The following is a 17,157-nucleotide window of genomic DNA, read 5'->3' as shown; positions in this document are numbered from 1 at the left end:
TTTTAGAACCGATCTAGTCTAAATAGTGTTCACAAAAATCTCGTAATAAATTGCTTGCATTATAAATTTATGAGATAAAACTTTACCTTTGATAAATCAAACATTTTCGTCTGGTCTCTTTGATTTCGTCAATATATGTGTTATATAACACGTTAAGATATACATGGCTAGGACAAAAGAAAATCGAATATAAACTACCAGGGGAAAACTTTTGTTCCAATTATAAACCTTTGATAAAGAAAAATATGTGGACTAGAAGTACATCATTTCGAATATTACATAGCATTTGTATAGCACTTGTTACAGGGAAGTGTAGTTTATATTGTCGAGATGATTTTTTACAAGTACATCGATATTAATAGAACATTAATAAATTGATAATTTGTGTTATGCAATGCGGAATTCCAACGATAATATCCGCCATGCAACGAAGCTTAGTTGCTGACATATGTTTTTTTTATTGAAACCTATTATTTATTTCAGAGGGGGATAATCATTGTAGTAACAATATAAAATTATAGTCCTTCCCAATATAACAGTAATTGATAAACAAAAATAGTAATTTATTTCAGTGAAATAGAGTGAGGTATCTTGTAAATAATGATTCAAATAGTAATTGAGATCAGAAAATGAAATTATGAAGCATTGGGGTTGGTGACCAATACCAAGTACCATTATGTTATGTACATACGTTAGGTTTGTATGGAACGCCACAGCTGCCTTATGATAAAAATAACCATATCATCAAGGGTAGAGATATATCATGAGAAAAATGTTCTATTTTATAACGGCATTTGACTATAATACTCTGTCAATTTGCTATATCACTAAGATAAATTTATAAACTTTAACGGCATTTGACTATAATACTCTGTCAATTTGCTATATCACTAAGATTAATTTATATACTATAACGGCATTTGACTATAATACTCTGTCAATTTGCTATATCACTAAGGTTAATTCATATACTATAACGGCATTTGACTATAATACTCTGTCAATTTGCTATATCACTAAGGTAAATTTATATACTACTAGAACACACCCGCGAAATCGCGGGCATACAGAGCGTAGTTTAAAGTATGTAAAGTGTTATTGGAAGAACTTTGTAAAATATTGAATGACTGGAAAATTTTAGCAAAAGTATCATAAGTCATAGGTTATTGGGGACAGGAAAATGCTTTTTTTAATATTCCTCCTCCTTTCCAATAATCCCATTTTTGGTTTTCTATCAATTTCAATATGAACATATATTAGTATGTTATGAACATTCAAGTAAGGAGCCTGTAATTCAGTGGTTGTTGTTTGTTTATGTGTTACATATTTGTTTTTCGTTCATTTTTTTTGTACATAAATAAGGCCGCTAGTTTTCTGGTTTGAATTGTTTTACATTGTCAGTTCGGGGCCTTTTAAAGCTGAGTATGCGGTATGGGCTTTGCTCGTTGTTGAAGGTCTTACTATAACCTATAGTTGTTAATATCTGTGTCATATTGGAGGGGGATAGGAAGGGTCCTGATCCCGAAATCCCGGACTTAAAAACGAAATCCCGAGGTCCCGAATTTATATAAATTAAATCCTGACGTCCCTAAATCCGAAAAAAGGATTTCCTGGATCCCGAAACGGCCAATTCCGAAATCCCGAACTTAAAAAAATCCGATTCCGCAGTCCCGATAAAGGTGTTAATAGTGTGTTTACTTTCAATTCTAAGTTTACTAATCGATCCATAGTGGTCATTGATATAGTATACAGACTCTCTCTATTTAATTAACTCTGTGACTGCCGTTGATAGTAGTCCCCTAGTCCCGATAAAGGTCCTAGCCCCCCTCATATTGGTCTCTTGTGGAGAGTTGTCTCAACATGGCAACTATACCACATCTTCTTTTTTTGTAATAAATGAAGATGTAAAAGATTTAATGACTGGAGAATTTCAGAAAAGGTATCAAAAGTTCACATGAATATTTTTATCGCTTATCTGTGTAGTATTTGTTTTTCTTCAATCCATCTAATGAGTTAAGCCTTTTTCAACTGATTTTTATAATTCGTTCTTATATTGTAGTGAATTGTACTGTTATACCACTGTCCAAGGTTAGGGGAAGGTTGAGATCCCGCTAACATGTTTAACCGTGCCATATTCTTTATGTATGTTTCTGTCCCAAGACAGGGCCCGTATTTCAGTAATTGTCGCTTGTTTATGGGTTACATATTTATTTTTCGTTCCTTTTTCGTACATAACTGAGGCCGTTAGTTTTCTCGTTTGAATTGTTTTACATTGTCATTTTGACAATTTCTGCGTTTTTATAGCTGACTATGCGATATGGGATTTGCTCATTGTTGAAGACTGTACGGTGACCTATAATTTCTGTGTTATTTGGTCTCTAGTGGAAAGTTGTTTCATTCACAATCACACCACATCTCCGACTTCTTTATATCAGATAGTTACAATAAGCGAATCTTCCCTGAGGCCCTCACATACAAGTTACAATATACAATTAAACTAAGATATTTACACATAGATATTTTACAGGTTGGTATCCCTAAAAAATAAACAAACTAAAAACTAAATAACATACAAGCTTAAAGCAAAAAGATGCAGGCTTATATTCTTTTCGCCAAATTTTAACTATCATGAAAGCGACCTGTTTTATTTTAGATAGTTTAATTAAAGCATTTGTTTGCAAATCATGTTGATAGGTACGGTGAAAAATGTGTAATACGTAACTTGTACCAATTTTCCCTGTACCCATGATAATGTAGCCGTATTCTTGAATATTATTATTAACTAAAAGCTGAGAGATAGTCAAGATCGGTAGATGTTTGAAATGACATTATTGTTGAAATCATAATGATCTGTAAAATGAAGATAACAAATCAATGCTGAAAGACGATTAATCTTTACTTTTCTATCTACATTTTACGAATTTTCCTAGAGTTTTACAAAGACATCGTCGGGCCAGAAAGGGGATGGGGTGCACTTCAAAACTCAATTGGTAAGGGGTTCCGCTGGGATTCATGACCGCTACCATTTCCGTATAATCATGGTTTTAAACATTTGCGTAACTATGTGAAAGTGTAACCTTTTTACATGTTGGTTGGTTTCATCTGGTGTGTTAAAAAATGACTACCAAAGTGTCGAAGAGGGACTTTTTGTGGATAGAAACATAGACATGCAATTTCGGCTGTGAAAAAAAATATCGGACTTTTTAAATAACAAGTAATGGGCACTTTTTTATGTCATATTATATATTTCTGATATAATCTACCTATTCACATATTATTAACTGAAAAAATGTAACCTTTTTCAGCTGAAATAAAATTGAGAATGAAAATGGGGAATGTGTCAGAGACAACAGCCCGACCATAGAGCAGACAACAGCCGAAAGCAACTAATGGGTCTTCAATGCAGCGAGAAACTCCCGCACCCGGAGGCATTTATGTTTCGATTTTTTATTATTTGAATTTGTTAAAAAATTTGAAAAATACTGCTAAATTTTATTGGGTACAGGTAAAGTTGGAACGCTTGTATACATTTTGCACCGTACCTGTCGATAATTTACTTGATTTAAGTAAACTATCTAAAAATACAGGTTGCTTTCATGTTAAAATTTGGGGAAAAGAATATAGGCCATCTTTTTGTTTTAAGCTTGTATGTTATTCATTTTTTAGTTTGTTTATTTTTTAGGGATACCAACCTGTAAAATATCTATGTGTAAATATCTTAGTTTAATTGTATATTGTAACTTGTATGTGAGGGCCTCAGGGAAGATTCGCTTATTGTAACTATCTGATATAAAGAAGTCGGAGATGTGGTGTGATTGTGAATGAAACAACTTTCCACTAGAGACCAAATAACACAGAAATTATAGGTCACCGTACAGTCTTCAACAATGAGCAAATCCCATATCGCATAGTCAGCTATAAAAACGCAGAAATTGTCAAAATGACAATGTAAAACAATTCAAACGAGAAAACTAACGGCCTCAGTTATGTACGAAAAAGGAACGAAAAATAAATATGTAACCCATAAACAAGCGACAATTACTGAAATACGGGCCCTGTCTTGGGACAGAAACATACATAAAGAATATGGCACGGTTAAACATGTTAGCGGGATCTCAACCTTCCCCTAACCTTGGACAGTGGTATAACAGTACAATTCACTACAATATAAGAACGAATTATAAAAATCAGTTGAAAAAGGCTTAACTCATTAGATGGATTGAAGAAAAACAAATACTACACATACCAGTGGACGTGGCCGGGTACTTGTACATCCCAACAACAAAAAGACGCTAAGCACAGATCTGAGAGTACTCGTAGTTACTGACAGCTAGGTCAAAGTCACTAACAACTCATAAAAAAATCATGTATCTTAGACTAAATTATCAATCAGTACACATCCAACAGCCAATGGATTTAGCCGGTGTAAAGACGTCATACACAGTCAGAAAAAAACGACAGATTGTAGATCCATGAATGTGTATATGTATATAACACAATAGAAATATTTAGTTTGCTTTTAATTTACTGATAACAAAATCATTATTAATACCAATAAAAAAAATATTTATCGATCTAATTACAGTTTTGAATTGGTAACCTTTTAGAATAAGTTTACTAGTATTTAAAGGATCGATAAGTTTACCAGAATCGTTTCTAAATTTCAAGGCACGGTAAACAACATCCGTAAAGATGAGGATGTGCTATCCCGTTTGAAATAAGTTTTCTAAAGGCACAACCAAACTTCAAAACCAAATCTTTAATTATATCTATGACAGAAATGAGTAAAGGTTTTAAGAAATTTGTGGTAACGAAATTCCTGGCTTGAGTTATCCTCTTTGAAAAAAGAATTTATTATATTATTACTGTATGTGTCGCCTTTCGTGTCTTTTCAGCTCCGCATCGCTAAAGTCGATAAATTCATTCATCTTGAAAGCGATTTTATAGGGTTGCAAAAAAAATTCCTTCACAGTTTTTTTTTTTTTTTTATTTTTACAATCGATCTTGCTGATGAATTTCGCGGGGAATTTTCGCCGTTATTAATAGATTTGTCTTATGGTATGATGGAATGGTCTTATGGTATGGTGAAATGGTCTTATAGCGTAATGAAATAGTCTACTGGTATATAGATGACACCTCGTGATATAAGATCTATTAGCTTGAAATTAAAATTTGTCTTTATAAGATAGTTTATGACATAATAGTATGACAAAATTGTTCCATGCTATATCGAGATGATTGTACAGTATACAAATGTATTGTTATAACATACTGAGGTGACAAAGTAGTATGAAAAAATTGCTTTATGCTATATTACAATGTCTTTATAGATAAAGGCAACAGTAGTATACCGCTGTTCAAAACTCATAAATCCATGGACAAAAAACAAAATCGGGGCAACAAACCAAAACCGAGGGAAACGCATTAAATATAAGAGGAGAACAACGACACAACACCGAAACGCAACAGCAGACAGAAACGGACCTTTATAGTTTGAAATGTATCTTATTGACGTAGCAATATCAAATAATAGTTTATTAAAATGACAAATCAATATTAAAATGTAGCTCTATGTTATATCAAGATGTCTTCATGATACGAAATATTATCTTCATAACACAGTTAAATGACAGAATAATGTGAAAAGCTAACTCCATGATGTATCAAAGTGTGTATAAATTTATCTTAGTGATATAGCAAATTGACAGAGTATTAAAGTCAAATGCCGTTATAGTATATAAATTTAGCTTAGTGATATAGCAAATTGACAGAATATTATAGTCAAAGTATAAAAAAATAATGAATAAAAAACAAATTTGATAAAAAAAACCAGCAAAAGATAACCACTAAATTACATGAGTCTGACTCGGGAAAGGCACTTCAGAATTTGTCGGGGTTAAACTTATTTGAAGTTACTGACAGCTAGTTATATAGACAGGATACAACATAATTTTTGTTTTTCAATTAACATATAAACATGTTTTTTTATAATATTTTCCTGGTATACTTGAATTGCATTTCGATATGAGTCATTGCTAAAACCCACTATTGATGTATATGTACATATATATACAAGTATAAATTGAAAAAAAAACTTCAATCATGTGATTGCGTTTGATAAAAGCCGCAATTGTTATATGTGTGCATTAGAAAAGTAAATTTTCCGGAAGAGGGGTCTAAATGAAAAACAAACAACATTTTCCAATAGACCAAAAGCGTGAAAAGGTACATGTATATTTTAACACAAACACAAAATTAACAAAGGTCGAAGCCCTGCTGTCTGCCATGGCGAAGCAAGAGATATGTTGTTTTTTTTAGAGTAAATGGGAAATTGATTGAAACTTAGTTTATATGAGAGGGGGTCTAACTTTTTGCACTCATTTAAGGCCTTTTAATTATTCATGTAGAATTATTAAGAGTTTGATGCACATCACAATTGGACAGTAATTTGCGTGCATCTTAATATTGCAATGTATGATGTGTATTGATAATGATATATGATCGATTATTTTATACCTCAGTTATCTGGTGGTCTTTTCTAGCGCCTCTCATGTTCGACACAATCGTTAGTATTGGCAGAGATGCTTGGGTAAGAGAAGTAGGCTAGTGACCTCATCAACTTTCTCGACGTATTCATGTTATTTATGCCTGAGTGATATCAGATGAGTATGATCTAGTAAGAAATTGAAATATAAATGTATAAAATAAGTATATCTAATTTTTTAGCCCGAGACTGCTTTTGTAAAATAATATCAGGACTTATATTATAAAAGTATAATAGTGAAGCATAAGAAATATGTCAAGTATAAACTTAAGTGTAAAAATCTTAAACAATACTTAACATTTGGTATAAAACTAAAACAGATACACCGCATCATTAAGATCTCCTTGGCTCAAAAAAAATAATGACTTAAACACCAATCTGTATGCACAGGTTAAGATCAACCCTAGAAGGAGTTCTTCAAACTGTAGAATAAGTTTGTGTTTGGTAAGACCAGGGAAATTTGTGCAAGAGAATTAATGTTGAACCGGTAACATCAATGAGTCGGGCATTAAATCTTTTAGCCATATCTAATTTTATTCGTCGTGTTATCTTTACTAAAAAATTATAAGCGGTTCACATGTACAAGACCACTCAAATTTGAAAAAATATGTTCACTCAGGAAATTACGTTTTGGATATGTCAAAAACCTTGATGTATGACTTTCATTACAACTTTATCCCGACCGACAGATGTATGATAACAACGTTAACCTCTTATTTGCCGATACTGACAGCTTAGCTAACTGCAAGTACTCTCAGATATGTTCATTTTGTTGTTGTGAAGTATCCTGCCACGTCCTTTCTTTTTTTTTTTTATGTATTTCTATCTTTATTCTCCTAATGAGTTAAGCCTTTTACAACTGATTTGTATAGTTCATTCTTATGTTGTACTGTTCACACCACTGTCCTAGTTAAAAGGGGTAACATGTAAAACTCCGCCACATTATGTATGTATGTGCCTGTCCCATGACAGGTGCCTGTAATACAGTGGTTGTCATTTGTTGCATTTTCCTTTTTACATACTTGGTTTTTTTTTCTATACAATAATTAGGCGCTAGTTTTCTCGTTTGAATTGTTTTACATTAAAATTTTGTCATTTAGTTAACTTTTGTAGCCAAATATGCGGTATGGGCTCGGTTCATTTTTGAAGGCCGTATAGCGACCTATAGAATGGTCTCATTGGCAATCATATCACATCTTCTTTTTCATATGATTAGATTGTAACTGCCGATTTTAATGAAGTCATAAAACTACGTGTTCCGGACAAGTTTGATACTGCCAATTACACAACCGTGCACCCGTCAAGTATATCACCCGGTTATATTAAGATATTCATTGGAAAATATCAGGATGAGTATGGAAGTAAAAATATTAAGAACGTTGTAGGTCTTTGAGCACGAATTTACACCACTTAGGTAGATGACGAAATCACCAAGGCAGCAAAGAGAATTGAACAATCTAAGACCGTTAGATCATCTTTAAGGATGACACCATGTCTCAAAACGCAGAAGGCTATATACAGACCCGCAAACTCTTGTCTTGGAGAATAGCAAATTTAAAATAAATGAAGAAAAAGATTTACGTTAACAATCAAATTTTAACCAGATAAAGACGAATATAAAACGAAAAAACCAAGAATGATCAAGTACTCGAGAAAAAAACAGATGCGTGAAACCAACCTCCAACAAGAACGTAACACGATAGGTGAAAACGATAAAATCTCCATGAAATAAAAATCAATGCACTGGTGGAACGTCAGTTGGCGATGGAGGGGAAAATATGGAATACCTTGACATTTAAAAGATGTTTGTTCAATTGAAAGATATTTTTAGTTAACACATGATTAACCTTCCTGTTCTTGGGGAATGACATATGAACGAAACGACAGCTAGATACCATAAACATACTTTGTATACACAGGCCAGAGTCTGAGCTTGATTTGCTATATAATACAAAAACTAAACTGACGAAAAAAGGTCATTTATTCAAAATCATAAATAGCAAAAAATAAATTTTGCAAATAAATAAAGGCAACAGTAGTATACTGCTGTTCAAAACTCATAAATCCATGGACAAAAAACAAAATCGGGGTAACAAACTTAAACCGAGGGAAACGCATTAAATATAAGAGGAGAACAACGACACAACACCGAAACGCAACACACACAGAAACGGACCAAGCATCAGACAAAATACCACGAGATAACAAATAAATCATCAAAACCAAATACATGAATTTGGGATAGACAAGTACCGTGCCACGTCTTATCTTAATATCTCAAAAATAAGAAAAAACAAACGACACAACATTAAAATGCAACACACACAGAAACGAACAATAATATAACAATGGCCATCTTCCTGACTTGGTACAGGACATTTGACATAAAAGTTCATATTTTAAATGAAATAATAATACATAATTAATACGAAATTACATCAACTAATATCATATCAGTTGAATAAATGACAAAGAATAGCAAAAGTGATGAGAAAAATCTGCCCCATGAATAAACATATATACTTCAAAAGATAACATTAAGGGGGGTATGTGCGTGGGAATTTTCAACAAATTGTTTGATAAGAATCACAAGTTAACACATCAAATATTGCCGATGATAAAAGGAAGTGACCACAATGCACTTACACGTGAACTCGTGCTGACCTCCAAGATCATTGACCAATAAGAAAGATGAAATTCAATCATGCAATGGTCATAATTGAAATTTCTCTGCACGTGAAAACATGTTATCTAATTTCAAACATTTATTGCTTAATTAAGTAGGACACTTTGACCCTTTGATCAGACTAGAGACAGCATATATTTACAATATAAATAGCTCACTCTTTATTAAAGTCGGTTAGTAATAACCAATTAACATAGAATTATCTTCTCTGCTGTCTTAAATTATTTTATTCAGCTTAATTGTCAATTAGCAAATAAAAAAAGTTATTTCTATTCTGTCTAGTATTTACATTTGTATCCATGTGATGAGTTAAGTCTTTTTCAACTGATTTTTATAATTCTTTTTTATGTTGTATTGTAATACTTTTGTCCCAGGTTATGGAGAGGTTCGGGATCCCGTTAATATGTTAAACCCCGTCACATTCAGTAAGTGTGTGCCGTCCCAAGAATGGTGCCTGTAATTCAGTGGTTGCCGTTTGTATATATGTTATATATTTGTTTTTATGTCATTTTTGTACATACATTAGACCGTTAGTTTTCTCGTTTGGTTTTTACATTTCTCATTTCTGGCATGGGCCTTTTATAGCTGACTATTATGCGGTATGGGCTTTGTTCATTGTTGGTGAACTACTATAGTTGTTAATTTTGTGTCAATTGGTCTTTTGTTTAGATTTGTCTCATAAGCAGTTATATCACATCTTATTTTTATATTTACACATCTAATGCATGTCTGTTGATTTGATTCATGAATTTAATAACTGCGTTCTCCATTTAGTTCATGACTGCGCTCTCCATTTAATTCATGACATTTTATGCTTTATAATTCTTGATCAGTGTTTTGAGGCTCGAGTACATAGAATGAACCTTATATATCATTATCATTGAAATCCCTGATACAGTAGGTTTTAGGTGTAGTTTGTAACGATTAGCTCGTGAGAGGCAAATAAATCTTCTTCATTCTGCTATGCATTTTATTATACCAATTCCAAGCATTACAACTTTAAAACAACAATGGAGTTCCATCGAACGTTTGTGGTCTCTTAACGACACAATATAAATCATCAATATCAAACGACAGTGTTGTATAAAACTTCTAACAAAAACATATGTATCATTGAAATGAACCCAAAAATCTTTTGATTGAACCAAACAATCAACAAATACTATTGTGTTATTCATTACATATTGAAGCTATATATATGATTATAAAAACACGTTCATAAGTATAAATGCACATACAAACATTGATTTAATAAATAGAAAATATCACAATTTATCACATTAATGTTTGGTTATCACAATCATTTTAATACTTTTACATGTAAATATAATTATCGCTTTTTTTCGTGCATCCGAAAGGCTTTCTCTGATAAAACCGATCAAACTCTAACATTACATAGTCTGGGAATGTACAAATACCAAAAATGATCAAGTGTTTTATTGCCAATTGCTCATGTAAAAAGCCCCTGATTCATCTAAAAAATGCATTACATAAAACACTGACCATTATAACTGATAATAAGTTATTTTTTGTTTAACTTAGAAATCATATTTTTTACCTCAGTTCCATGGTTCAATGTTAAAGCGAATTTAAAAAAAAACATATTTTACGTTTACCAACACCTCTCATGATGTCGATTGGTGTCTTAAACTTTCCGATTGCAAGTTGATACAAACGTTTCTTGCTCGTTCAGTGACTGCAGGAGAAATATCTGAACAGACTATCGAAAAATAGTTATTAACAATATTATCAAAAATGTTTACAATTTTCAGCATATTCATATTTTGACCTTATAGCATGTATAGATAATGTTAAATTAACTAAATGTTAGTATATTTGTTTGTCAACCAAAAAAACCTCATAATATCAGCCTATAAGCGAATAATAACACAACACACGAACACAGTCAACTACATTAATTGAACAACATTGATTTTTATAAGAATTGCTACTAAGTGGGTATTGTTAACATTTCATAATTATTTAAACATAATTGTGTCTTATCCTGAAACTTCTTTTGTGTTTATCAAATAGTAATAAAAGTATTCAAGTGATTGAAATTTCGAGTCATATAACGACTTTAAGTGATTATCAAATGATGTCCTCTGGAGAAAAATTTAAGAGTCAAACAAACCATGAAGAGGTAATTAAAAATCAAATTATTTATCTTAGCATTAGGGAAATTATTTGTACATGGTTATTCATGTAAATTTCTCAGCTGTTAACGTCCTTCGTCAATTCCAGACCCGAATGGTTTTAAACGGATGGTATGCTATCATCCCAATATGGTTCCCACTTCACTTTACATTGTTAAAGTGCGTCCCGTGTTCGAAATTAAGTACGAATGTAATAACACTAGCTGGTATTTTACTTCGGTGAGTGATATCCCATAACAATATGTATCGCTTACTTTGGAAAATTCCAGTATTATACCGCCATTACTGGATATTACACAGGTTCCCGTAAAATTTTGACGTCATAAAACAAAATTTCTGACGCCACAATGGAAAAGTGATTGTTGTACATGTTGTATGCGTCAAAAGATCAAGCGTTTGGGTCAGCCGGGATTAGCGATAACGTGTATTACAAATTTCACTTAAATTCAAACACAAGACAAACATATAACAATGGGGATGAAATTCACTCGTGATTTAGAACTGGTGGCTTCTATCAATCCCCCTTGAAATCACAATTTTCTGAAATGTTATGATACATTCTAAGGAGGAATCTAGAGGAAAACTCGAAACATTTGTCTTTGACTTGTCTTTCGGGAATCCATTTTGGTTTATTTGAGTTTTTTGTTCTAAAAAATCATTTTTTTTTATAGTCAATTATAAAATTCGATTTCTGTAATGACCACTGACAGATGTATGTATTCCTTAAAACTAATTCTCTGTTGGAAGATAATTTAATTTAAGAATTATCAATTAAGTCATTGTAAGTCATATTGTACGTTATATTTATCATAAATGTATCTGTATATAATTTTGCTAAAGTCAGATGTCCTAGCTGAAATCATCAAAAGTTATTTTTAAAGACGTTTTGCTCGTACACAAATAAAAATTTAAACATGAACTCAACATTATTAATTAAATCCCAAAATGTTTTGTGTTATCCTCTCTTTACCGGTCTTTATGAGTACATTTTATAAAACATCAATTAAGAAAATAATATTTGAAGTTGTTGTGGTCTATACAAACTTATAATGATGTGGAATATGTAAATATCATCAGATCAATACCAGTGCCAATTTAAAATGCTATTGAGCTCAAAATATAATGATCTGTATTAGGCAGTTGCCTTGAAAATTATAAATACGTTTTGTGTATATAAATTTATTAACACTATCTCGAAAAGTACACCCACCAAACAAAGAAAAAGAAATGTAAATAAAGACCTCAACATGTTGAGATATTAAACTTGCAATACGGTTCTAGACTAAACATGCAGAATTGACTTGTAGAAAACGTACACAAAGCAACCTATTTAAAAATATATAAACGGTAGTTACGTCCAATTTTAATAAAAACAAAAACAGAATGACATAATGTTGCGACCGCAACTCCAAAACAAAAAGACCATAATATTGCAACAAACATGTTCATATGATTGTGTTTGTAGTAAAAGTTGTCGACGGTTCATCTAAGATATTATGAATGTCCTACAATGTTTAAGGATATATTTTTATTCCATAATACTTTTAATGTCTTTTTGTAAATAATGAGTAAGATTATTTATACTTTTGATGTACCCTGTACTGTCCTGTACGCTTCAATTAGCATTAATCGAAATGTTCTTTTATTGTAACATCACCCAATTAGACTGTTAAGACAACTCGTACTGTGCATACGAAACACAACCTAAATAACATGTAAAACAAGATCTGCTTATCCTCTGAAGAACTTGGAATCATTCCGCTTTAGTTTGCTGGTTGTTCAGTCTAAAGTTTTCTAATTGATATTTTTGTAGACTTTTGTTTGTTTTTTTGTATTGCAGATGCATTTTCTGTCCATTTTTTGGTATGTTTCTTTTATAATCATGCATCATACTGCTAAGTCCATCCAAACAAGTAATGCCATTTACTATACGTAGTAAATAAGCCATGTAAAAACGCATTCAATCAATTTCCGTCGTTAACAATACAATCGAACTTCTTCTATGATCAGCTTGTTCAAATAAGTCAGTGTAGTTATTTGCATCTGTAATATTGTGATCCTTCTGCTTCTTGCATTGCAATTGTCGTTCCTTCATTTCGCTTTTTCCGTTCATGTTCATGTGATGATTCAGGTTGTTTTTCAAGAACAAACAACGGTATGTTTTATTGTGTTTCTATTGAAAAAAAATGTAACAATAAACATGTGTCAAAATAAAAATAAACCAAGAATGTTAAGATACACATATGATAAGTTAATCCGAGAAAACAAGTAAATGTTTTATAAGGTTTACAAAACAAAAGAATACATTGTAAAGTTATGATGTCAAAATATAAAAATATGTAAGCTTCATAAATACGTTAATGACAGTGATCTTAGTGTAAATAACACGGAATGTATAACGCAGGGTGAATGCATGCCTGAAATTAGCTCCGCCTTATAACAAATACATCTTGCATTTGGGAGGGGGTGATAAATTTAACCAAACTGGTATTTATACATTTATAGGGCTTGTACATTTCACGACTGTATTGCTTGCTATTGTATATTCTCCTGCAGATGTTGAAGCTAACTTAAATAGATATCAAATCACATCATTGACTTTTCCGGGAACGTTTTAAAAAGTTTGAGCGCATGCGGTCTTCCCGGGGTTTTGGTGCAGTTCGTGCAGCGATAGGTGTCTGTGGTGTGTTCTTTATGCTGTTTGTCTTTTAGTATAGTTTTTGTTTTTTATTTGCTAAGGCGTTGTCAATTGATTTTCAACTGATGAGTATGCGTGTCCGTCTCCTATCTTTCCCTCTCCTTAATTCAGTTTTTTTTTAATTGAACTTTCGGCCTATCAGAAGACTGAGTGGGTTTTTTTTTAATTAACTTTTTTGGCTAGCTTTCTGCAGTAACAAGTACATGGTAAATGTTTTCTTTCTATATAATGTGCCGCGTTTCAGTTCTTCATTACAGTTATTGGCTATTATGTTGTATCTTTTTAATTACACTAAAAACGTGCCGTTTTACGGATTGTATATTATCCCGATTGTGTTACATTATGGATTAGCATGTGTGATTATGTATGCATAGCAGGACACGCGTCTGTTTTGGACGCACATAGAATCGCTCCGTTTGGTGCCTTCGCAATCCCTAGAGTTTTTTTTATTTGTGATTTAAAATTAAGAATGAAAAAGGGGAATGGGTAAAAGAAACTACAACCTGACCAAAGAGCAGAACACAGCGAAAATCCACGAATAGGTCTTCAATTCACCTAGATATTATTTTTTGTTTGTTTTCGCCACAAACCGCGAGCAATTTGATATGAGCAACGAAAGCCAATTGGCGAAATTTAATGCTAAGAGCATAAGAGCAGAAATCAAGCAACGACGATTGCGATGGTAAGGCCATGTAATGAAAATGCAATGACTGCACACATGAAAATCCTCTATATTGAACACAACCGGTAAAAGGATTCCAAGAAAACCAAGCACAATCTGGCGACGAACTGTTACAACAGAATTAGAAATATTCGACTACAATAAGAACAAAGCCTAGTACAAGGACATAGAGAAGGCAATTTATTTCCTACTGGTACTAACGAGTATTAGTTAGTATGTAAGTACGCTAGGACTAAGGGATATCCCTTTCAAAAAAATGAATTAAATATAGGAATAAAATATTTCTTGTAGTTAATTTTATTAATAGTTGTTTGGGTAAATATGAAATGTCTTATAATAGGAAAAGACTATTAATGCTATGTATATCTTTTTCTTTATACCAGAAGTCCTCTTTGATAAATTTTGGCTATATAATAAGATATTCTTGATTGTATAATAAATAGCATTATAATTGTTGATGAATAGATCAATAAACCATAATTAACATGGGTTTTACTGGGCTTCGATAGCGTAACATTTCAAGTTGTATGCCAACATCACTATTTGTCAAATCTAAAATATGTGGATTTATGCTCTGGAATATGGCAGAGCAGAAAAGGAGGGGCATTGTCAATATTTGGTTTTCATTATTTTTTTCTTGTTAATTTACAATATGTTGCTAAATGTATTAAAAATTAAAGTGCAAATGTTCATTAAAAATCGCAATTGTCCTACCAAAAAGCGCAGACGTCCCGTTTTGGATCCGATTAATAAACAGAAACAATATTTCTTTTACCGGTTGATGTACTTGCAAAAAACGTAAATTATCGTAAAGTAAACGTATGTATGGTTAATGCATCAGCTCTGAAATTATATGCATGTGTACGCATTTTCATTATATGAGGGTTGTTACCTTTTTAGTAAGTTATATATTTTGACGTCAATGCGTACATAGTATGACAATATATTCTTATTTATTGTTTATTTCGTTGGCCGACCTAAACTAAAAAAAGTTCCTATAACTTTACAAAATGTAGACACCGAAGTAATAGCCTATACTTTAGCCCAACGGTTGAAACCCGTTTTATCGAAAATATCAATATCCGACAAAATTCATACTGTGTATTGCCATTAACATCATCAAACATAATGATTTGAACATATCTCAATGCTTTATGCGAACGGTATTGAACTGAATGCATGCATGGGCATGCATCGTAAATATTGTTTTGTTACATACTGTTTATGGAAGAAGATACTTAAAAGTCTGACTAACTATGACTCATCTCTTTAATGTTTTTGATATAATGAAATTCGCTTTAAATCTACATGTCAAGTTTGTAACGTACCTTCTCTTTCTATGGATGTAGTAGATTCTTCAGTTTCCATTTCGGCTATACAAAAAAAAACACGAATATATATTTAAATCAAAACTTACATTATTTAGCGATAAAAGGCAATATAACTGTTTTGAGGTATTTTGCCACGTCAATCAAGAGTTCAATCGTGGTGTTTAGCTAACGAAAAGTGATTCGCGCTATGTAAAAAAAAACTCTTTATCGCTACAGAGCTAAAAACTAAAGACTAGAAATAGCACGTATAGCTTACCTGTATTTATATGAACCTTCAACAATGGTCATGTTCCAAAACTATAGACTGGACTATAATTAGGTCTTTCCACCTTTCTGTGGAAAGACCTATTGTATTTCTTCTGATTATTATTAGGTCTTTCCACTTTTCTGTGGAAAGCCCTATTGTATTTGTTCTGATTATTATTTTTTTTCCGCCACATTTTGTTCTTGCGATAAATGTTTGTTTTGCAATATGTCGCTTAGATATTTTTCATATGGTATCGTATAGTTTATGCGCTTTTAAATTTTACCCTGCTAAGACGAACAATTTTCTTTGTAAGAGTTATCTCCCCTTTCACTGTTTATCATCAGAGTGCATCTCCTCTGTAACCGCAGAAAAAAGCGCCAATTTTTTTTTATCAAATTGCTAGTAATATCCTTCGCATGATTTGTCCTATTTTAACCGAAGCGATATGAACACTCCATGTAAGAGTTATTCCCCCTTATGCATTTGATATTAGTAATATGCATTTCTAACTGGTAAACCATAAGTAATAGAGACCTAGGGTCTTTTGATTTAAAGTCCTTGGTCCAAAAAAATGAAAATTAGGTCAAGGTCAAAGGTCAAGGTCATATTAAAAAATTTGATTTTGACTTATTTTCACTTTTCTTCAAAAATCGTATAACGTATTGACAAGTTATTTTTACTGAATTGTTAGTTACGACATGTCGTAACTTATAAATTTTGGTTGAAAGGGTGCATAAACAATAAGTTTTCGCCCATTTATCGCATCAGTATGAACAACTATCTTCTTATCAAAAATTCTTTGATATGGAAAGA

The 17,157-nt window shown here is 32.1% G+C and overlaps 1 protein-coding gene across 1 annotated transcript in view; it reads right to left on the bottom strand.

The window, feature by feature from the left end:
* Positions 1–10,258: 10,258 nt before the first annotated feature.
* Positions 10,259–17,157, bottom strand: part of LOC134683032 (uncharacterized) — a 32,975-nt gene continuing 26,076 nt past the window's right edge. Inside the window, exons 9-10 of the mRNA XM_063542051.1 lie at positions 16,095–16,139; positions 10,259–13,559 (exon numbers count right to left, since the gene is read on the bottom strand). Coding sequence (XP_063398121.1) covers positions 13,549–13,559; positions 16,095–16,139 — 56 coding nt within the window. The 3' untranslated portion in view covers positions 10,259–13,548. The remainder of the gene's footprint in view (positions 13,560–16,094; positions 16,140–17,157) is intronic.

The sequence above is a fragment of the Mytilus trossulus genome, chromosome 9, assembly GCF_036588685.1.
Source record: "Mytilus trossulus isolate FHL-02 chromosome 9, PNRI_Mtr1.1.1.hap1, whole genome shotgun sequence".
NCBI classification, from domain to species: domain Eukaryota; kingdom Metazoa; phylum Mollusca; class Bivalvia; order Mytilida; family Mytilidae; genus Mytilus; species Mytilus trossulus.
Note: the sequence above shows the minus strand (reverse complement) of the source record. Positions and strands in the feature narration are given on the sequence as shown.